At 40.6% G+C, this 25,053-nt stretch overlaps 1 protein-coding gene across 4 annotated transcripts in view; it reads right to left on the reverse strand.

Moving 5' to 3' along the window:
- Positions 1-25,053, reverse strand: part of PTPN2 (protein tyrosine phosphatase non-receptor type 2) — a 63,904-nt gene that overhangs the window by 32,935 nt on the left and 5,916 nt on the right. For 3 of the 4 annotated variants that reach the window (XM_061131152.1, XM_061131151.1, XM_061131150.1), the window contains exon 2: positions 11,951-12,041. The exons of the other annotated variant lie outside the window; for it this stretch is intronic. In XM_061131152.1, the coding sequence (XP_060987135.1) occupies positions 11,951-12,041 (91 nt within the window). The remainder of the gene's footprint in view (positions 1-11,950; positions 12,042-25,053) is intronic. 4 annotated transcript variants of the gene reach the window in all.

A 25,053-nucleotide genomic window follows, 5' to 3' on the forward strand; every position in this document is an offset into this window, starting at 1 on the left:
TGATTTTCTGGATATTTATAAAATGACAGAAAAAACAAAGAAAAATAAATTAGCATCACAATTGAGTCAAATCCCAAATTATTCCTTTTTTTTAAAAGTTAGTGCAAAGATGAAATCCTTCTGTTTATTACTGTGTGTTAGAAGGAAGTGTTGCTGTTGGTAGCAGATTAGCTGCTGTTTAAGTAGAAAAACTGATCTACAAAGAGTAAAACATACTAAAAGAAATAAAGTACTGATCGTCCCAAAATAAAAAGGATGGTTAAGACTCCTAGTGCTTAAAAACTTACAAGTTTTCCTACAAAAATCAATGGCCTCCAAAAATTAAGACCGGACAGATCCCACCATAACTATGTTTCATTTTCTTCCTGCCTCAACAGATCTGCATTCAGCTATATTTCAATAATTTTTATGCTTTTGAACTGTGGTGTTGGAGAAGACTCTTGAGAGTCCCTTGGATTGCAAGGAGATCAAACCAGTCAATCCTAAAGGAAATCAGTCCTGAATATTCATTGGAAGGACTGATGCTGAAGCTAAAACTCCAATACTTTGGCCACCTGACGTGAAGAACTGACTCACTGGAAAAGACCCTGATGCTGGGAAAGATTGAAGGCAGGAGAAGGGGATGATAGAGGATGAGATAACTGGATGGCATCACTGACTAGATGGACATGAGTTTGAGCAAGCTCCGGGAGTTGGTGATGCACAGGGAAGTGCTGCAGTCCATGGGGTCAGAGAGTCGGACAAGACTGAGCGACTGAACTGAACTAATTAGATTAAGTGCTAAGCTATATTTAACACATTTGGAATATTCCAATTCTGTAACAGACAAGTGCTTCATTACTTCGGCTGTGTCATATACTTCTAGTTTTTAAACGTGAAGATCTCACAGATTTAGAATTTTTGCTAATGTAAACAGATGGAGCACAGAACTTTACCTTCTATCACTGTGGTAGGAGAGAAGATGCTAAGAGAGGAAGCATGCATGTAACAACAGGATTAGCATTCACCTGGAATATTAAATATATGCCTGGCAGAGTCACAGGACTGAATTACAACCTACGCGCATCTTTGATGTCTAGCTGGAGAATACCTTCTGGTATAAACTGTGCCCCTCAAGGAAATACCAAATAACCATTCTCTTCCCCACTCTTAAACTAAAAGAGTTGTTCATATTATCTCCATATGAAAGAAAATGTTAAACAGTTTTAGTTTCACACATAATTTACATGAAATGTTTCTGCTGGATTGAACCCAAGACCTCTGTAAATATTACATGTCATTGGCCAACAGGAAAAGCGAAGATCTTGTTATAGTAAATCACTTATACTAGTGTTCTCGGAAAGATGATGTCAACAGTCACTTTTTTTTTTTAACAGTCACTTTTTTTTTTTAACAGTCTGTTCACTCTTTAACTGTTACATGAGAGAGTAAAAAGTTCAGCTATATAATTAACAAAATAAAGTCCATATGCCTCCCAGATAACACCAATCATAAGAACAATGCATCCCTAAAATTCAAATTCCGCTAAAATATAATCCCAAAGGAATGTGTTTCCTCATGTTGTAATCACAGCAAGAATACAAACGGAGACTAATCTTATCTATTGCACAAGTGAAGAAGCAATTTGCAAAAGAAGCAAGAATCCATAAATGCCAAGTCTCCCCTCAAAGGGAGTTCCAGCAGGTCATCCAGAACCTTCCATAAGCCAAGAGAAAGACTTCTTCAGGGGGGTTTTCAGGACATCTGACGCCTGCCTTCTGGACTCTGCACTGGATTCACTGTTATCTTCCCTCCTGTATTACTCTACACCTGGTGTCACTCCAGGTTATTAAATACAAAAGTCACATACCCCGAGAAGCACAGATGGGTTCCCCTGAGCCTCGGTTCTGATTGGTGGGGAGCAGCAGGACACTACAGAAACAGCACCCCAGAAAGGAAGGAAATCGCTTGGCAAACTCTAGCCATTTAAAACTGGCTAAAAGCGTTGGCTGAACCTGTGTTTTTGCCTCAGGACCAATTAAAAAAAACAAAACCATATACTTACATCATTTTAATTCTTCTGTTCCACTAAAAAAGATTTTTAATAAAAAATGAAACTCATGTAACTTTTTGATTCAGGAGAGAATCTGTGCAGAGAAAAAAACACGAGTTTCTTGTGTTAAATTAACACTGTCTACAAAGTAAGTATACACATTTCAGGAAGTGAAACTATCAAAGCCTTTTTATGAGGAATTGTGACTCTATGATTTATATATTCTCTAGCAATGGTAACAAAGACAAAGCCTCTTCTCCCCTGAGGACTCACTCACCATGTGGTCTGAAATACCTGTGAGGGTGACACAGGTCCCCTTAAAGCCGGAGGTTGATATCTCCTCTCCCTGCCCATCAGGTCTGGTCTGCCCCAAATCTGTGAACAGTTCACTCCAAACCAACCTCTGACTTCTCAGGAAAAAACCTGGGAAGTGACCTGCTCTCTCCTCTCCCACAGCAGCTGATTCTGCCTAGAGACCTCTGAGATGAGATTATCAAAAGCCAGAGTCCAGGGACTTCCTGGGGGTCCAGTGGTTAAGACGCCACACTCCCTAAGCAGGGTTTGAACCAGTTTCGACCCTGGTTGGGTGATTAGATCCCGCATGCCGAAACTAAGACCAGTCAAATAAATTTTATTTATTTGACAAGTGCAGTCAAATAAATAAACATTAAAAACAAGTAAACAAAAACTAAACACCCAAAACAATAGAGACCCATAGCTTCGGGGCATCAAGGGTGAAGCCCACAGCACCTCCTCCTCATTCTAAGTGTACTTAGAGGGTTACTCCCTCTCCCCAGTCACATACAGGATCCACCAAAAGGAGAAAATGAACATGATTCAAACTGTACTGCATGAGAGGCCACAAAAGCAACCAAACCACATTGCACAGGAAATCTGATTTCTCAACATCTACCACCACCAGCAGGACGACCAAGAACACACACTTTCCTGCACAGTGGCATCATCGCTGGGGACAAAGAAACGCACGCCCCACAGAACCACGGCCCTCAAGTTGGATTAGGCAAACTTCCGATGAAGAGTCCCCAGGCCTCCCACCTCACCGTCTGTTTTCTGAGAAATGGTTCCATCTGTCAAGAAATGACTGGCTCGAGCTGCCTGAGCTGACAACACAGATCAGCTTCCTCTTTCAGTACTGCCACAATGAGCTCTTTCTCCCACCCCACCCACCTCCCCACCCACAGTTTCACCCTTTTTCATTACTGTAAAGACATCTCCTTCTGGAAAGTCTTCCAGGTCAAGCTGGGAAGGGCTCCCATTTATGCTGAGGCAGAGATCAGGAATAATTAACAGAAATTGGGCAGAAGACCAATCTCCCCCAAGTCAGGCTCCACTCTCAACCGGGGGTAGGGTGGGGGCCTACGTTTCCAGTACTGATTTCCAGAGTGCATGGCGATTCCCTGCGGAGGCGGCAAGCATCTGACAGTGTCAGCCCCCTTCAACTCTACAAGGAGAATGCTGTGTGCTGTGCTTAGTCGCTTAGTCGCGTCCCACTCTTCGAGACCCCATTCCAGGCAAGAATGCTGGAGTCAGTTGCCATGCCCTCTTCCAGGGGATCTTCCCAACCCAGGGATCAAAGCCAGGCCTCCCACACTGCAGGTGGATTCTTTACCGTCTGAGCCACCAGGGAAGCCCAAGAACACTGGAGTGGGTAGCCTATCCCTTCACCAGGGGAACTTCCCGACCCAAGAATCGAACCAAGGTCTCCTGCACTGCAGGCGATTCTTTACTAGCTGAGCTACCAGGGAAGCCCACAAGGAGAATTCTGGAGAACAAATAATATGAACTTTCCCTCATGAATCAAGCAGTGAACCAAAAGCAGTTCAGTTGTTTCCTCTGCCAAAAGAAAAAAAAAAAAAAAAAAAAAAACCTGCTGGCTGAATGGTTCCTTCTCTGACGATATAACCAACCACAGTCTGGGCAGGACCCACAGGATACACCTGAACAGCTCACTTCCTCCACCCCCAGCCTCCAAGCTGAGCTGTGAGCATGTCAGTCCCCATCACACCCTAGATAAGCAGCAGCAGAGGCCCAGAGGTGCCCTTGAGCCTCCATCCCTGCGCGGCCTCCCACCCTGCTCCCTGCCTCCACCTCCCGCACACACACACAGACACCCTTCTGAACTTCTGGCCTAGGACTTCTCTCATGAAAGCCCCATGCCTGCATCCCCTCACCAGACGATCGGCTCTCTATACTGACCACCTTCCACACCCCTCAACACATATGCTGGGAGCCAGACAACTGGGGCAGAGATATTACGTGTTCCACAGCCTCCAACCACAGGTCAGCTGCCCACGCATGTCCATCTCTCCATCTGCCGTGACTTCAAGTTCCTAAACTTGACAGAACAGTGTTAACTGAACATTGTGCCTCCACACACCCCCAAACTGAAAAGGGCTCTTGAATCCACCCCCAGAGTCTCTGGGATGGAAACAGGACGTGGGAGGTGTCCTCACAAAACCGGTCAGATTCCCACTGCAGCTCGAACAGGGACACCTTCCCCTCCGACACCACACCGGGGTCTGGCACAGTCGTGAGCAGCTCACCACTTCCCTTGAAACTCAAACTTCTCCTCGGAGAAAGAGCGTAAAGGTTGGAAGGGAAAGGGAGTAGGAGAACGAATATCTTTCCTTTCCACCCACAAACCCAAGAGCACCTGGCAAACCTCTCAGACCAAGTATGCATGCCCCAGACCTTGGAGCCCACCCATATTCCCCAAAGCTCACCTGCTAAGAAAGGGGACAGCAATGAGCAAAACAATCAAGTAAGTTACATGTCACACAGCAATAAATCCTCTGGGAAAAAGAGTCCTGGGAGAAAGCGCTCCATAAAAGGGAGCCGAGTTGGGGGGCTGGGATTCTGAACAGGGTGGTCAAAGCAGGCCTCACTGTGCACTGGCACTTCAGCAGAGACTTGGAGGGGGTCGGCCACATGAATATCTGGGTTGAGAGTGTGCCAAGCACAGAGACTGAAGGCTTTACAACAGCTACGGGTCTCCGGTCTGGGGACACAAGAGACTGTGCCACCAGCCCCAAGAACAAAGGCAAGAGGAGCCCCTGCGACTCAGGTTCAGAGTTGAGAAATCCTGAGCTGATTCATTAGCCTCAACTCCTAAATCCAACTATCACAGAAAGGGAGATCTACTTCCCTCTTATTGTAGCAACTCTACCAGCACGGTATCCAAACAATCTAGGTTGTCAAGTGCTCAAGCATTGTTTATACAATAAACTCCACAAAATGTCCATATTCAAATTGCTAAGTTCTGGTGGAATCTTTTTAGAATGACAGATCACTATTCAATTCAGTTCAGCTGCTCAGTCTTGTCTGACTCTTCACAACCCCATGGACTGCAGCACTTGCCTGTTCATCACCAACGCCTGGAGCTTGCTCAAACTCATGTCCATCTAGTCAGTGATGCCATCCAGCCATCACATCCTCTGTTGTCCCCTTCTCCTCCTGCCTTCAATCTTTCCCAACATCAGGGTCTTTTCCAGTGAGTCAGTTCTTCCCATCAGGTGGCGAAAGTGTTGGAGTTTCAGCTTCAGCATCAGTCTTTCCAATGAATATTCAGGACTGATCTCCTTTAGGAGCGACTGGTTTGATCTCCTTGCAATCCAAGGGACTCTCAAGAATCTTCTCTAACACCACAGTTCAAAAGCATCAATTCTTCAGCTCTCAGCTTTCTTTATGGTTCAACTCTCACATCCATACACGACTACTGGAAAAACCATAGCTTTGACTAGACGGAACTTTGTTGGCAAAGTAATGTCTCTGCTTTTTAGTATGCTGTCTAGGTTGGTCAGAGCTTTTCTTCCAAGGAGCAAGAGCTCCTTGGAAGCTCTTTTCTTCCAAGAGCTTTTCTTTTAATTTCATGGCTGCAGTCACCAGCTGCAGTGATTTTGGAGCCCAAGAAAATAAAGTCTGTCACTGTTTCCACTGTTTCCCCATCTATTTGCCATGAAGGGACCGGATGCCATGATCTTAGTTTTCTGAATGCTGAGTTTTAAGCCAGCTTTTTCACTCTCCTCTTTCACTTGCATCAAGAGGCTCTTTAGTTCTTTGCTTTCTGCCATAAGGGTGGTATCATCGTGCATCTGAGGTTATTGATATTTCTCTCTGCAATCACGATTCCAATTTGTGCTTCATCTAGCCTGTCATTTCACATGATATACTCTGCACAGAAGTTAAATAAGCAGGGTGACAATATACAGCCTTGACGTACTCCTTTTCCTATTTGGAACCAGTCTGTTGTTCCATGTCCAGTTCTAACTGTTGCTTCTTGACCTGCATACAGATTTCTCAGGAGGCAGGTAAGGTAGTCAGGTATTCACATCTCTAAGAATTTTCCAGTTTGTTGTGATCCATATAGTCAAAGGCTTTGGTGTAGTCAATAAAGCAGAAGTAGATGTTTTTCTGGAACTCTCTTGTTTTTTCAATGATCCAACAGATGTTGGCAATTTGATCTCTGGTTCCTCTGCCTTTTCTAAATCCAGTTTGAACATCTGGAAGTTCACAGCTCATGTACTGCTGAAGCTTGGCTTGGAGAATTTTGAGCATTACTTTGCTAGCATATGAGCTGAGTGCAATTGTGCAGTAGCTTGAACATTCTTTGGCATTGCCTTTCTTTGGGATTAGGATGAAACCTGATCTTTTCCAGTCTATATCACTATTAAACCTCCCTCAATATCAGCAGGTGAAACTATAACTGACTTGAGGAGTGAAGTAACTCAGCAAAAACAAGAGCTCAGAAAGCTCCAGGATCTTTTAGTAGAGGTGACTGGAACAGTGTGGTCAGATGAAACAGAGTGGTCAGGGAGGTGGAGGGGGGCAGTACCTGGCCTCTAGGGTCTGCTCTGTTCCCTGACCCACACCAAAGGACAATATGAAGTGGAAGTGGTACTCGTGGGCACCCTTGTCTTAACCTCAAGTTTTAGAAAATGTTTGTAACATGTTATCATTAACAGTGACGTGGGGCCTCCCCTGTGGTCTAGAGGCTAAGACTCCAAGCTCCCAATGAAGGGTGCCTAGGTTCGATCCCTGACCAGGGAACTAGATCCCACATGCCACAACTAAGACTCAGCACAGCCAAACAAATTAATTATATAAATTTTTTTTTAACAAAACACAGTGACATGACTGTTGGCGTCATCTCAAGTTACAGAACTTTCCTTCCATTTGATACATGTTTTGTTTTTCATCAGGAGCAAGAATTGACTTTAAATAGTCTTTCTCCATCTATGAAGATATTCATATGGCTTTTTTTCCTTTACCTTGATACTAAGATTAATTACATTTAAAGACTGTCTAATGATAAGCCACTCTTATATTCCTAAAACTAATATAGATATTGCCATATTCAGTTTGCTAACCTTTCTTTAGGACTTTTACATCTACATCCATGATGCAGATACGCCTATAACTTTTATCCCGCTTACTAAACTTTTCTGCTTTGGATATCCAAATTACCTATCTAACAGCCTCACAAAAGGAACTGGGGAGTATTCTCTTTTTCTGTTCTCTGGGAGAGCTTTCATTATTATAAGATATGCCTGTTGAAACAGCTAGTCTCAGTGAATTCTCAGTGGAAAATTGTTTATTAATTAATTTAACTTATTTAGCTGTCACAGGCCTACTTAGACTCTATTTCTCCTTTAATCTACAATGGTAAATGCTATTTTTCCAGGAGTCTGTTCCACTTCTTCTAAGTGATCACATTTATCACCATAATTGTCTACAGTGGTCTAGCTTAAGTCCTTTTACATCTGTATTTTGTTCCCCTTTTCTCCTAATACTATTTATATACATCTGCCTCTGTCTCTCTGGTTTTTGTATATTTGTGTTATTTTTCTTATTCAATCTTACTAGTTGATTAGCCTTATTAAGGAACCAATATTTGATTTTATTTGCTCCTGTGTATGGTCCCACTGATTTCCATTCTGCTTCTATTTTTGTATTATTTCCTTTCTGCTTTTTTTTTTTTTTTTTTGGTGTTTATCCTGTTTTACTCTAAAATAGATTAGACACTTAGCACTTTAATTTTCAACCTTCTGTTTTAATGTAAACATTTAAAACAGTATTTTTTTACAGCCCTGTTTTTGCTGCTTTATGCAAGTTTTGGTAAGTAGATTTTACCTATTGTTCATTTTTAAGTTTCCATTATGATTTCATCTTGACCCATGAATCATTTAGAAGTCTTTAAATAAATCTCCAAATTTATAGGAATTTTAATCTTTTTATTAATAATCTATAATTTAATTGCATTACGGTCAAAGAACATGGCCTATAAGGCAGTAATTCTTAAACCGTGTCAAGATTTAATTTTACAGCCTAGTCAATGGTCCATTTATTACAAGTATTCCATGCAGTCTTAGAAGAATGTGAATTCTCTAATCGCTGGACATAAGGTTCTATATATTTTTCTTATTAAATTAAGCTTAACTGTGCAGTCTAAATCTTCTACTTCTTTACTACTATTTTAAGTAATCTGTGAACATAGAATTATCAATCTTTTTCTGTAATCCTAGTCATTTCTGCCTTATATATTTACCTAGAGACTATTTTATTACGTGACTACAAAAGTCACAGCTGACATTTGCCTGTGCATTCAGAGAAGCTATGCCATTTGTTGAGATCTTATTGTAGGAGGTGGGGAACACAGACAGCCTGTATCTTTTCCTTACTTCCTCCCCACCGAGTAATTTATTTAAAATGTGTGCTTATTGAGAATCCTGTTTCGCAGCAGTAAGAAACCATGGACTGTTCTAACCTGCCACACAACTGGAATCTGAAGTCCATGTGTTACTTTAAACACTGAAGGATGAACCTTGAGGACATTATGCTGCGAGGAATAAGCCCATCGCAAGAAGAACCACTGTATGATTCCTTTTCTGTGAAGCATCCAAAGTGATCAGAGTCTGAGAAAAGAGGAAGCAGGATGGTGACAGCCAGGGGCTGGAGGAGGAGTGGCGTTTCTGCCACACAAGATGACAAGACCTGTGGTACAGCAACATGCATACAGCCAACAACATGGGTGATGGACATCTAAAAACTGCTAAAAGGGTAAACTTATGGTATGAGTTTTTAATCACAAAAACAACAAACAAAAAACTATTCTTTCATGGCCAGCGAAAACAAAAGGCTGGTACCTCCTCTTATATCAAACAGTAAACTGGGATTTCTGTGTGCAAAGCAAACAGTGAGGAAGATTTCAGAACCTGGCAGCTGTCTCTGACAGTACAAATACAATCCTCAATGTGATTACTACAACCTCTATTTTCTCAGTCAACCACCCTCCTGCCCATCTCTTCTACAATCACCTCATGGTTAACTGAGATAAATGAGGCATCTTTCAGTCACAGCAATTATACCAAGACTGTGTACTTCTTAAAATTCTATTTCAAAACACCCCTCTTTGAACATGCATCTCATATTCATACCTCCAAATGTAGTTTCAAGCTGGATACATAACAATTGTGTAAGGAATTTGTTTAAAAATACATTTCCAGACTTGCGGAATCAAAATTTAGAAAGATCTGAAACTCTGAATTAAGAAAACAACCAATTCTTTTTGATTATTTGCAAATGTCATTGTCTGCTTTGCACTCAGTATTATCTTTTTTTCCACATGAGGTATTATCTATTTTTATTTCCTGTATGGATGGGAAAAATAAATGCTGGTTTAAAATAGACCAGTTTATTAAAAAACAAAAATTACTATCTTAATAGCTGTCCCTAACTCCTCAAGCAGAACTGAGCACCTCACAATACACATAGTACAGCAGGTATGAACCCCCACACTGCACATATACGGTTAGCAGGCAGGGCGTGTGGACTCACGGTCCTTGCACACAGAGCAGGCATAGAGCTGGTTTTCAGTACAGGTTTTCTGAACAAGCCAACCACCATACAAGTCTATGTATGGAAATGATAGGATGACTTTCAATCAGGACAGGTTTGCCAGCACCACCTTAAGGGCTAAAACACCTCTGTCATCTGGATTTAGCAGGAGTCCCCAGTCTTCCCTGGTGGCTCAGCTGGTAAAGAATCTGCCTGCAATGCAGGAGACCTGGGTTTAATCCCTGGGTTGGGAAGATCTCCTGAAGAAGGGAACAGCTACCCACTCCAGTATTCTTGCCTGGAGAATCCCATGGACAGAGGAGCCTGGAGGGCTACAGTCCCTGCGGTTGCAAAGCACAACTTACAGACTAAACAACAAGTCACCAACCAGACATGGGAGCTGAATGGGAGAAAAGTATAAGTTTCCAGCTATAGCAAGTGTGTGGCTAGTGGTCCAGTACGAATATGGGGTATAAGACGGAAAGAGCAGGAGTAGGGCCAGGATTGAGGGATGTGAGAGGAATCCTGAGACTGAGGCGGCCACGGGACAGCAAGACAGAGATAGGTCACGAAAAGTGGGTGAATGGGTCTGTATCTGAGGAGACACAGGCTGCAGACAAGATCCAGGGCCACAAGCAGAGAAATGGCAACTGAAATCACAGAAGATGTGAGAGGGAGCAGGAGGGACAGAGAGAGCCCTTAAGTAGAAGACAACTGAGGAGAGAATCTCTGAAAAGGGGTGATCAGCCAGAGGAGTGACAGCAAAATCAAGACTGACTTGATGAAGGAAGGCATGGCTGCCAATGTCAAAAATCACATAGGGATAAGAAAAGACAATGGCGGAAAGTCCCTCACTGCAAGAGAAAACCAGAGAGCGAACAGCACTTCAGAATAAAAGTTTCCGTAGGGAGGCTGGGGTAGAACCGGGGGCTGAAGAGTGCGTGGGTGATGAGGCTGGAGAGACAGACTGTGTGATGCATTCTTCCAGGACTGTATGTATATGTGTGGGCACACATAGGTGACAAAGTCACAGCTGCAATGGATATGGGGGATGACGTCAGAAGACACTGGAGCACATGTGAATAATAAAAGAAGAGAGTTCTTAGAAAGAGGCTGAAGATGGGAGGAAGAGTGGTTCTGTGACGGCAGACAGAGAGGCCAGGAGAAGGCCCTGGGCACAGACATGCCCAGCACCCAGGCGGCCCAGAGGACGCCGCCCACGTTCACCCACTGAAACCAAACTCGGGGAGTCCCGTGGGCAGTGAAGCCGCCTCAGGCAGTATATGAAGGAGGCCTCAACCAGAGCAAAAATAAAATCACCTGAACACATTTTTAAAGCCCTGGTATTACAACTGTTCACAAAACCATGTATGTGTGTACCAACATGAGCACAGCGGAATTGAAATCCAACCACTGACAGACTGTGCTCAGGACAGGAAACCACCATAGCGAGCAGCTTCGCGGGAGGAGAGCTTGATCTGTACCTGCAGATCCAAATGAATTTAAAAGGACACATATTTACACAGACAAACACCAAAAGAATATAAACCCTAAAGTTTTTGTTTTTAAGTCATGAGAATTTTTCCTTTATACATTTTTATGTTTTAAAACTTTTCTATAGTATGCACACACTATTTTTTCATTTTAGGGAGAAAAAGCAAGCTATACGAATAAATATTTAAAGTAATACTTATAAAAGCTATGGAATAATATGGAAGGTATAGAGACATGAGTACACATACACACATATATGATTATGATTATTTTGAAAAAAACAAAAATCAAGTGGCAGAAAAAAGGTTGGTAGCAAATACAAAGAGTAAATGGTGGCTGTGTTGAAGGAGGAGGTAATTACAGGCAATTTCCCCTCCTTCCACAATTTCATGCTTCAAAAGTTTTCTTTAAAGAGTACGTATATATGTCGATACAAAAAAAACCCCCATCATGCTTATCAACCCTGACACCAACATCTTCCGGCATGTCCTGTGTCCTACAACAAACCAGCACACACACAAACATACATACACATATACACACACACGCCACCCCCCTACAAGTACTTACATGGGCTCACATCTCTGTATCTGTTTCGATTTCTGTTTTCAGGGAACTTGGCCACTCTATGAGGATAGTCATGGGACTCACTGCGAATTTCCTTAAAATAACAAAAATATATTTTAACATTTCTCTTAAACTTTATATAGCAGAACACATAGTTTCCCAGCCTGTATAAAATAACTTTCACTGAGCACTTAGGACATGTCAAGCACCTCTTTCAAGTTTCACCACACCACAGAAACACTGTCTCCCCCACTGTGTGTGTGAGGGTGACAGGCTAGGGGTTGAATGATCTACCAGGTCCACAGAGCTGACAGCCTGGGACCCCAGGGCTGGACACAGCCCTTCAAGCAGAAGGCTCCACTCACACACGTGCACTGCATTGCTCTGCTGTGCTCACACCCACAGCCACATTAAACAGTTCAGGTACCTACACTACAAAGGAGGAATCTCAGGTCACCACACCAACACTCCAATTCCAAACTAAACTCTCCGAATAATATCTGCCTATATTCCAGAGTGTCAATCTTAAAATTGTAATCTACTTTGTTATCTTCAAGCCATATAACTGTTACTTTATTTTGAGCTCCAGGAATATTCTCAAATCTTATTTTAGAGCCACAAATGCTCATTTCAGGACCCTTCTGGTTCTCGGTATTCCACGACAAGATTCTGTGCCAGGATGCCTGCATGAGGCACTCCGTTACATGACATGTCCCTCATGACCAGCTTTTTTTTCCCAAGTGAACATTACCCTAAGAAGTCAGGTAATAACAGAAGCATATCTCCTTCCAGATAAGGGGTACACATTAACAGCAAAGAACAATTTGGGCTTTTGCGCACATTACCACGTGTGGAGAAACAGTATTTTAAAAATTAGGCACTAAGCAGTTTTGTAAATTAAGCATAAATAAGTTTATTCAAGATTTTCCCATGCGCCTGCCTGCCCCCACCCAATAGTCCCAGGACAAGTAACTTTCTAGCTCATCTCCTTTACCCACTGGGCGTTCCAACAAGAGTTGGGAACAGAGACCAAATCTCAGTGAAAGGAATCACAGCCTCTTTGTGTAACAGGAGAGGGGGTGCATCATATGCTGGTGCAGCCCTTTTGGACAACGCAATCTGCCACACACACAAAAACAGAAACACACACACTACAATCGTTGCCACTGATTTTGTAACACTACTCTCACACCCAGCAATCTTGCTGAGTTCTCTAACATTTGGTAGCTTGTTCTGAATTTCTCAATACCAGGAAAGAGTAATAACTCTTATCGCCTCCTTAAAACTTAACATTTCTCATTCATACCTCATTTCCTTTTTAAAAAAAATTTTAAATTGAAGGATAATTGCTTTACAGAATTTTCTTTTCTGTCAAACCCCAACATGAATCAGCCATAGGTATAGATAGATCCCCTCTCTGCTGAACCTCCCTCCCATCTCCCTCCCCATCCCACCCCTCTAGGTTGATACAGAGCCCCTGTTTGAGTCTCCTGAGCCATACAGCAAATGCCCCCTTGGCTATCTGTTTTACATATGGTAATGTAAGTTTCCATGTTACTTTTTCCATACATTTCAACCTTCTCCTCCCCTCTCCCCATGTCCATAAGTCTATTCTCTATGTCTGTTTCTCCACTGCTGCCCTGTAAATAAATTCTTCAGTATCATTTTTCTAGATTCTGTAAATATGCATTAGAATATGATATTTATTTTTCTCTTTCTAACTTCACTCTGTATAATAGATTTTAGGTTCATCCACCTCATTAGAACTGACTCAAATGTGTTCCTTTTTATGGCTGAGTAATATTCCATTGTGTATATGTACCACAACTTCTTTATCCATTCATCTGTCAATGGACATCTAGGTTGCTTCCATGTTCTTCTTATTTAATTCTTCTTATTTAATTGCATTGGCTAGAACCTTCTATTCAATGTCAAATAGAAATTATTTTTTCCCTGATTTTGGAAGAACTACTTCTAAGGTTTAACCACAAAGTGTAATATTTGGTTTAGGTTTCTGGTCAATATCCTTTTTTAGGTTAAGAAGGTTCCCCTCAGTCTCTAGTTTACTGAATGTTTCTTTCATCATGATTGGGTGCTGAATTTTACTCAATGTTTTCCCTGCATTCATGGAGATAATCATAAGTTTTCTCCTTTAACCTGGTAATGTGCAGACTTACAATAATAGATTTTCATTCAGATATGCATGGAGATGCATTTAAGGTTTCTCCATGTCTTTTGATAGCTTCATAGCTCATTTCTTTTTACTGTAGAATGATATTCTACTGTCTGGACATACCACCATTATTTTAAGATGTATGCATCTACATTTTTAAGTTGAATTGACCTCTAATTTTCTTGTCCCATACAATTTATTCAGTTTTAGTATCAAAGCTCTACCAATCCCATACAGACTATTACCTTTCAGTTTCAAACACTTTTCCCTGAAAGCATATTGTAACAAATTCCTGTGACTGGGTGAAAAGAGAAAAAAGCTTCATTTCCACCAATTAAAAAAGTTTTAAAATGTCAAATAATAAGTTTTATATGTAAAGTTAAATATATTCAGGTCTAGGCTTATATTTGCATAATCTCAAACACTACATGAAGAGTTGAAACACTACAGGGTACAAGTAAATTTATATTCCATGTTAGTAACTAATACAGAAGAAAAACATTAAAACAATAACAAACACACATGTTTCTGTTAAGAGCTCTTCTGCATCAAATGCAGAAAAACAGTTGACAAAAATATGAAATTCTAACAACAATCGGCAGGTAAGGAGTGCTGTGCTTAGTCGCTCAGTTGTGTCTGACTCATTAAAACCCCCTGGACTGTAGCCCTCCAGGCGCCTCTGTCCATGGGATCCTCCAGGCAAGAATACTGGAGTGGGCAGCCGTTCCCTTCTCCAGGGGATCTTCCCAACCCAGGGATTGAACCCAGATCTCCTGCATTGCAGGCGGATTCTTTATTGTCTAAGCCACCTTCAGAAAAAATATAGATAACAGGACACTCCATGTTCCCACCAGTGAGATTAAACATTGTTTCTAGTCTTTTTGGGAAAGGAATAAAGCTCATCATATACAGCTTTTCTCTATCCTGCTTTCTCTCTCTTCTATGGTAACCCTCCATCCTTTTAACTATTTTTTTAATTGGAGACCTTTGAGCCATTTAAATTTTCAACCATATGTTCACATATTCTTCAGTTTATATATTACTGATACTTTAAAATAAACTAGCTAAGATACTAATAAATACTAGTATAATATCAGTCTTAATGCTAATATGTAGTTTTAAAATCACACCAAAAAGTTGTTGCAACCCACAGACTAGGAGAAAATAGCTGCAAATCATACATCTGATATGAGATTAATATTCAGCATATGTTAAAAAAAAATACAACTAAAAAATACAATAAATTTTAAAAGGGCATTCTACCAGCCCTTCTTCAATACTTCTGTTATGTGTATACAACTATTTTTCACAGTTAAGTACATCTGTTCATTGCTGTTTCCAATTTTTTTCTTGAAAAAACTTTTTTTGTGATACTGTATTGAAACTGCTGATATGACAAAAGAAGAAGGCGGCGAGGTCCCAAGTATTGGGGTATGGAAGTGATCTTAATGTACAAAACACCAGCTCAGTCACTCAGTTGTGTCCGACTCTTTGCGATGCCATGGACTGCAAATGTACATGTACAGAACACCATAATGTACAGAACACCATAAAACAGTCAAATGCTTGGGGTTAAGAAATACATTTATAACAAACACATTTTCTTGATTAATTTTTTTTTTTTTTAATTCTAGAGTCCAATCTCTCACACTTCCAAAGCTATCATTATTATTTGTTCTCCTTTACCTTTAATTTCAGTGCATTTTGGAAGAACCCCTTCCCTTGTGGCTCAGGTGGTAAAGAATCCGCCTGGAAGGTGGGAGACCTGGGTTCGATCCCTGGGTTGGGAAGATCCCCTAGAGAAGGGAAAGGCTACCCACTCCAGTATTCTGGTCTGGAGAATTCCATGGACTATACAGTCTATGGGGTCACAAAGAATCAGACATGACTGAGCGACTTTCACTTTCACTTTCCAGCACTTTAGAAAACAGCTGCTGAGGTATATACTAGCTGCTTGTTCCAATAGACTCTTTCTTACTAGCGGTTTCTGAATGTAGTTTTTTGACTTACAACAAGCCTAGTTAAAAGCTTGTATTTCCCAAACTCCAGGACAGCTAAGAACGGTCATGGGGCAGTGCTCTGGCCAATCAGTGGGAATAAGCAGAAATCACTTGGTAGGCTTGCAGGAGAGTTGTGAACAAGAGGGCTGGCTCATTTGAGCACAGGCTCTGATGTGAGGGTGGCAAAGGGCAGAGCTGTCCTGTGACCCTACGGTGACAGCACATTTTGAGGAAGGCTAGGCAGAATGAGGAGAGGGTCATAGACGGCATGATGGAGCCACAGGAACAGGCCTGGACTCCTATCCCAAAAGGAAGTCCCTATTTGTTAAGTCAGCTGTGGCCTGATTTTCTTTTCTTTCCTAGCAGCTATAGCACAGGTCTCATAACTAATACAAACAACAGAACCAAATCTCAACAGTAATCAGATCTGACACTGAGAACAGATTTCGAGGACCACCTAAGACATAAATATCAATATCCTCAGATATCAGAAAGAAATATCAATAACCTCAGATATGCAGATGACACCACCCTTATGGCAGAAAGTGAAGAACTAAAGAGCCTCTTGATGAAAGTGAAAGAGGAGAGTGAAAATGTTGGCTTAAAGCTCAACATTCAGAAAACTAAGATCATGGCATCCGGTCTCATCACTTCATGGCAAATAGATGGGGAAACAGTGGTTGACTTTATTTTTCTGGGCTCCAAAATCACTGCAGATGGTGACTGCAGCCAAGAAATTAAAAGATGCTTACTCCTTGGAAGCAAAGTTATGACCAACCTAGACAGCATATTAAAAAGCAGAGACATTACTTTGTCAACAAAGGTCCGTATAGTCAAGGCTATGGTTTTTCCAGTAGTCATACATGGATGTAAGAGTTGGACTATAAAGAAAGCTGAGCGCAAAAGAAATGATGCTTTTGAACTGTGGTGTTAGAGAAGACTCTTGAGAGTCCCTTGGACCACAAGGAAATCCAACCAGTCCATCCTAAAGGAGATCAGTCCTAGGTGTTCATTGGAAGGACTGATGTTGAAGCTGAAACTCCAATATTTTGGCCACCTATTGTGAAGAGCTGACTCATCTGAAAAGATTCTGATGTTGGGAAAGATAGAAGGCAGGAGAAGGGGACGACAGACAATGAGATGGTTAGATGGCATCACCGACTCAATGGACATGAGTTTGGGTAAACTCCGGGATTTGGTGATGGACAGGGAGGCCTGGCGTGCTGCAGTTCATGGGGTCGCAAAGAGTTGGACACAGCTGAGCGGCTGAACTGACTAAGACATAAAAATAATTTTTAAGCCCTTTGTGTACACAATAAAATACTTGATGTTTCTCAAAATGGGGAGGGGAGGGCAAGCGCTAAACCATACCCCAGGTCTGCCATACTCAGCACAGTATCCACTGATGCCCTCCTGCTGAAACATCCCCCTCCCACCGCAGAGAGAACCATGAACTGTGGCCCTAAGTACCATCCAAGGATACTTCTGTCAATGGTAAACCTGTTAACCTGAGGACTCCCGACCTCAGAGTGCTGACAGCGGGCTGGTTGGCTCTGCTGCGGGGTCCCCTGTGCCCAGCAGGCCATCTAGCAGCAGCAGACCCTCCCCGATCTGTGACCACCGACACACCCACCAATACCCAGCTGAGAACCACTGAGCTCATCTAACACCCAAGGCCACCTTTAATCAGAGGTAATTTAAGTGGGGAAGACCTTTGTTTTAAACAATTTAACTGATTCATGGGGTTGCAAAGAGTCGGACACAACTGAACGACTGAACTGAACTGACCCCAAAAAAATTTATATTCTATTGATTTCTATATGATTTTTGCTCAAAAAAGCTAGGAATAATTGACTCACTCGTTATTTCTCAGTGGCAATGATCCAAAACACATCTAACTCATGCACAAAATGTCTTTCAGGAGTTATTTATGATGTTGAAAGGCTAGCGATAACCTGAATGTCCACTTCAGGGAAACAATATGAACCATGAACAAATCATGGCACATCCCATGCAGGCATTCCTGCCAGCAGTCACATAAACTCACACTCTCTTGGAGTGGTAATACACAACATAAACAAAGGCATTAACAAATCAATAAACAGAACTGAGCTATTTGGGAGAACCTTTCATTTAGCTCCTCAGCTGTACTTCAAGGTTACTTGCATGTGTGCACTGACTATGTTAAGACTGCGCAACATCTCCTTTTCCCAGGGATCTGATGCAAATCTGACCTGTTCATCCCTAAAGATAACTTGTCTTGCTTTTTCTTTACCCTGAATACTTAGAAAAGTCAGCAGGATGGAGCCAAGTTTTTATGCTTTTTAAATGTATTCCTGGTAAAAACTTTGACCTTGGGTTTCAAGGCTTTCTTTGGCTCAGAGATGTTCTTCACTATCTCCTCAGTTCCTGCTTCATCTGTCTCCTCTGTTCTCTCTTTCAGAACTTTAATTAAGCATTTGAGAAATTCCTGTGCTTTAAATGCTCTCTTACTATTAATCTTTTCCCTAAATTCCTAAATGTGAAGTTTTTGTTTTTCAAGTTAACTTGGCATTCTGCACAATCTATTCTGCTAGGGAGTCCTAAATTTTTTTAGTCACATTTTATAACTTCAAGAACTCTTTCCTGTTCTCAGTTTATTTTATTTTTACAATCTGCTCTTGTCATAGTGGGGATCTGAATTCCACTTTTCTCTCTTTTTTATACTATTTCCCGTGTCCTAAAGGACACAGTTTCATTTTCTTCAAGTGCTGAGTATTTCGTTATCTCTAGCATTGTGTTTGTTCATCTCTACAGGAAGGTACCCTTACTCACAATTTACTATCAAAATCCCCTAAGTCTCAAATATGTGGGTGGGACCCTTCTCTAGTGTCAAATAATAATCTTTTTTTCCCCTTACCACTGTGTTTTGGTCATTTCAATAAGAAAGAACAACAAAAAAAGCTTCTGCATGGGATTAAAGACCTAGAAAATCATATCCGTTTCTCATTTTCTGACTCTTCTTTGCTGTCAATTTTTTTTTTGCTGTCAATTTTTACTGCTATTTGCACAACTGTGTCTGACAACTTTCTCTTTAAAATCAGACCTCAGACTTGAAATCACCAAGGAGCAAGTCTATTAAGTGCATAAGAAAAGCATGTTCACATTTAAAGTAAACACAGAAAGAGGATTTACATTTGCCTGAAGGCAAAACAGTGCCTTTATGGGCCTAAAGATGAGCAGGCTGAAGCCAAGTCAAGGAGCAGGGGAAGATGGGTCCAAGTGGACAAAACAGCTGTGCAAAGTCACAAACATGTGAATATACATAAGGAATGAATGAAGAATGACTGACTGGTGTCCTGCAAAAAGCATAAGCAACACAACACTTGTGTTGTGAGAGAGGGAAACGCAAGACTTAAGGATGAGCAAGTGGCAAGAGATCAGATCATGTAGGCCTCTGTTTATGCTTCATTCACACAATACACACACAGGGACCCTACAAATTATGCAGATGGTGTTGCAAGTGGAGGGGCAGGGACAAGGAAAGATGGGGATTATTCTACACACAGTATAATAAAAATGGTTATTCAGAAAAAAATTCATTCATCAGGAACAAGACAAGGATTTCTACCTTTATCACTTCTATTCTACACAGCACTGGATGTTCAACCTGAGAACTAGCCAAAAAAATATTAAGCAATCCAAGTTGGAAAGAAAGTTGTTGAATTATCTCTACTCACGAAAGATGTGATCTTGTGTGTAGCAAAACCTAAAGAATTCACAAAAAAACTGTTAGAGCTAATACACATTCAGAAAAATTGCAAAACACAAAATCAACACACAAAAATCAGCTGTTTCTACACACTAGCGACGAACAAGCCAAAAAAATGAAATTAAGAAAACATACCCGTTTATAATAGAATCAAAAAGAATACAATACTTAAGAATAAACTTAACCAAAATGGTGAAAGATCTGTACTCTAAAAACTATAAAAGATGGCTGAAAGAAATTAAATACAACCTAAACAAAATAGAAAGCTACCTCATTCTCATCAACTGGAAGACAATATTAAGATGACAAAACTCTATAAGAAATGATTTTTCAATGTAATCCCTATCAAAATCCCTACTTGTTCAATGTAATCCCGATCAAAATTCCTATGACTATTTTACAGAAATAGAAAAACTCATCCCAAAATTTATATGAAAAGTCAAGGGATGCAGAAAAGCCAAACAACACTGAAAAAGGGCAATAAAGCTGAAGCAATCACACTTGCCTGATTACAAGATTTATAGAGCTACAGTCATCAACCCCATGTGGTATGCCACAAAGACAGACACAGATGAGTGGAACAGAAGAGTTCAGAAATAACCCTCAGATCTGTGGTCAACTGATTTTCAACAAATGGGCCATAATCATCCAACACAGAAGGGTCAGTCTTTTCAAAAAACAGTGTTGGGAAAACTGGACAACCACATGCAAAAGAATGAAGCTGGACTTTTATAATACACCTCACACAAAAGTTAACTAAAAATGGATCAAAGACCTATTTATAAGAGCCAAACATAAGAAAATCTTAGGAGAAAACACAAGGTTTAAAAATCTTCATGATCTTGAATTTGGCAATGGTATTCTAAATTATGACACCAAAAGCACAGGCAACAAAGCAAAAATAGATGGACTGGATGTCATCAAAATTGAAGACTTACTTACATAAAATGACACTATCTAAAGAGTAAAAACTCACAGATTGGGAAAAAATATTTATATATATCTGATGAGATATTAATAACCAGAATATATAAAGAACTCCTACAATTCAACAACAAAACGACAATTAAAAAATAGGCAAAGACAAATACTAGCATGGACAAAATCTGAAATACCAACAACACCAAATGATAACAAGAGTGTGGAGCAACAGGAGCTCTCATTCACTGCTGGCGGAAATACAAAATGGTACAGCCATTCTGAAAGACAGTGTGGTGCTTTCTTACAAAACCACACAAACACAAACTCTTAACATATGATCTAGCAATCAGGCTCCTCGGTATTTACCCAAAGGAGCTGAATACTTCTGTTCACATTAAAAACCTGCACATGGATGTTTATATCAGTTTTATGCATAATTGCCAAAACTTGGAAGCAACCAGTATGTCCTTCAAAGGTTGAATGGATAAATAAGCTGTGATACACCCAGATGACAAAATATTAATCAGTGTGAAAAAGAAAAGAGCTATCAAACCATAAAAGACATGGACGAACTTTAAATGCATATTTCTAAGTGAAAGAAGCCAACCTGAAAAGGCTACATGCTGTCTAATTCCAACTATATGACATCCTGGAAAAGGCAAAACCATGGAGTCAATAAAAGATCAGTGGTTGTCAGGGGTTGGAGGGATGACAAGGTGGAGCACAGAGGATATCTGAAAATACTCTGCATGATGGCACAGTGATGGACAGAAGTCATATAATACATTAGTCCAAACACACTGAATATACAATACCAAGAGTGAACCTTAATGTTAAACTATGGATCTGGATGATTATTGTCAGCGTAGGTTCATGGATTGTAACAAATGTACCACTCTGGTGGGGAACGCTGATAATAGTGTGGAGCCAGGGGGTATATAAGAAATCTCTATCTTCCTCTCAATTCTGCTGTGAACCTGAAACCACTCCAGTAAAGTCTTAATTAAAAACAAACCAAAAAAGGGCAAAGGATTTGAATAGTCATTTCTCCAAAGATAAAGAAACAGTCAATAAGCACATGAAAAAGATGTTCAACATCCTTAGTCATGAGGAAAATGCAAATCTAAACCTCAGTGACAAACCCACTAGGCAGGACCATAATTTTTAAAATGGAAAATAACAAGTGTTAGTGAGGATGTGAAGAAAGCAGAATCCTCAAACATTGCTGGTGGGAATGTAAAATGTTGCCACTGTGGAAAACAGTTTAGCAGCTCTTCCATGTTAAACATAGAACTACCATATTATCCAGCCATTCTACCTCTAGGTCCAAACCAAAAGAATTAAAAACAAGGACTCCAGGACTTCTCTGGTGGCTCAGTGCATAAGAATCAGCCTGCCAATGCAGGCAACTCAGATTTGATTGTTGATCTGGGAAGGTCCCACACACCGAGAGCACCACAACTACTAAGTCTGTGCTCTGGAGCTCAGGAGCCAAGAGAAGCCACTGCAATGAGTAGTCCCTGTTTAACCCAACTAGAGAAAGCCTGTGCACACAACAAAGACCCAGGGCAGTGAAAAATAAAAAAACAAAACAGGGATGCCAATGAATATTTGCACACCAATGTTCACAGCAGCATTATTCACAACAGCCAAAAGGTGGAAACAATCCAAATGTCCATTAGCAGAGAAACAAAATGCGGTATATCCATACCAAAAAAATTATTCAGCCATAAGAAGGAATGAAGCTGCTACAGATGACATTGTTCAACCTTAACAACATCATGTTAAGTGAAATAATTCAGATACAAAGAGAAAAGTACTACATGGGCCCTTGTGTATGAGGGATGTAGAGAGGCAGATTCATTACCTCAAGTAAAGCAGAGGTCACCAGGGACTGGGGGAGGAGGAAATAGGGAGTTACTGCTTACTGGGGACAAGGTTTCTGTTCACGGTGCTTAAAGGGTTTGGCAAATGGGAGTGACGGCTGCACAACACTGTAAATGGAATAAATGACACTGAATTGTACACATTAAAATGGCAAATTGTTACTTACATTTAACCAGAGAAACAATTTGATAGGGTGCCCACTTCATTCCTCATACCAAAATCAAGCTCTGGTTGAGCAATGATTCAAATGTAAAAGAAATAAAACCATAAAATTGTTGAAAAACATTGGAGAAAGTTTTTTTGTAATCATAGAACAGAGAAAGACTCTCTGAGCTATGGCACAATAACAGAAAAGGCTGATAAATCTCATTTCATTAATATGTAAATTTTCTACATGAAAATCTATCATAAACAAGGGCAAAAGATATTTTGAAAAATATTACAAATAAATATTACAATTATGAATAGAATTTGAAAAAATATTTGTAATATATGACAAAGGTTTAACTTCCTTAATATGTAAAGAGCTCTACCATACCAAAAAGGGAAAGGAAATACAAGTGACTTTTAAAAATAAGCACTGTTAAACTTCATTCATAAAAGAATTGCAAAATACAACAACAGTAAGACTATTTTCCACCTCATGAACAAAGATTAAAAACTAGGCATGTAAAGGTATAGGAAACCTGGCACTTTCCTACACTACTGATGAATGTGTACATGGTCTTTGCAGCACTGCTCATAACAGCTAACAACTAGAAATAACCTACATGTGCACAGATGAGTGCTTAAATAATGAACATTGTTCAACTGTTAAAATGAACACATGACATCTATATGGAAGGATTTTCTATATGTAAGAGAAAAAGCAAGGTGTAAAACAGTTTGCTAACATTTGTTTTATCGGGGCTGGACAGAGAGAGGGAGGGAGAGGGGAGACAGGCAGGCAGGCAGGTAAAGATGGGTGTGAATGGAGAAGCACAGTGATCGCCCACAGGAAGGAACCAGGAATGGTAGGAGCAGTGACTTGCTCTTGCATTGCATGCCCTTCTGTACTTTTCTCATTCTTGCCATATTCCTGAAACCCCAAGCAAGTCATTTACTTATTCAGGTATTAAAACAGGAGCTCTAATCTGGACCTGCTGGGTTAACTGCAGCACACATCTGGAGAAGCTGAATCTGTGTTTCTCTCACGTGCAATCACCTGTGAGATAATCCACATGAAGTTACATAGTATCTGTCTGATACAAAGGAGGAGGTTCAGGCAAGATAAGCTCTTTTATTCTTAGTAAACTCTTTTACTCATAGAGGGCCTCTCAGAAAGCATGATACACAGCAAGACATACACCATGAGGAATCTGATCTCCCCAGACAGTGACGGGCACTCTCAGAGCCATAACTAAGCCTAAACACTCTTTAAGTATGGGGTTTGAAGGATGTGAGATACTTAGCTTCACACTTCACTGTGTCCTTCCACAGGACCTTCATACAGAGTACAGGCAAAAACATTTGACTAATAAAGAGAACACTGAGCCATCATATAATTAAGAATTCCCTTAGTGACCTTAAGTATAAAGGAAGAAATTCTGGTATTTCTCCCATAATTACAACCAACCATTTTGGGATTATCTTAAAGGTTTTTTTCCCTCATAAAATTAACATCTCTTTTCCCATTTCCTAAATTCTTACTTGCTGTTCCATCATAACAGCTCAAGGTAGAATATTCTACAGTATAAGGATACATTTTCCATATATTATGTAAAAAAAGCTATGTACCAAGTACTAAAATAGTTTAATATTGTGCAATTTTCTTACCCTGATATTACAGTAATAGGGATTTCAAAAAATAAAAACTTATGATTTGAATGCAATGCAGGAGATCCTGTTTCTATCCCTGGGTGGGGAAGATTCCCTGAAGAAGGAAATGGCAACCCCAAGCCTGGCAGGGTACAGTCCATGGGGTCACAAAGAGTTGGACATGACTGAGTAACTAACCTCACATCACATCACCTATGTTTTGTAATTTCAATGGTTGAGACAGTTGTCACTGTCATGGAGAACCTGGACTGTCTGAGGTCCCAACCTTGACTAGGAGGAGCAGACCACTGTCCAGGAACCTTACTCCAGCCCACTTCAAGAACTCCTGGAAGCACGACTAAGCAAACTATCAAGAGGAAATGATAGCTTTCAGAATACAAAACTGTTTGAATACAGTGAAAGAAGAAACAAAGTAATTCAGCATGAGACTTTCTTTACAGGAATGCAGGCATCAATTGACCGTGACATGAGTCAAACAAAGAGACAGAACAATGAGCTTATTAAATTAGAGTACTGGGTGTGAAAGAGTAGGAGCATATTAAAACAAACAAACAGA

Source organism: Dama dama, chromosome 27 (genome assembly GCF_033118175.1).
Source record: "Dama dama isolate Ldn47 chromosome 27, ASM3311817v1, whole genome shotgun sequence".
Classification (NCBI taxonomy): Eukaryota; Metazoa; Chordata; class Mammalia; order Artiodactyla; family Cervidae; genus Dama; species Dama dama.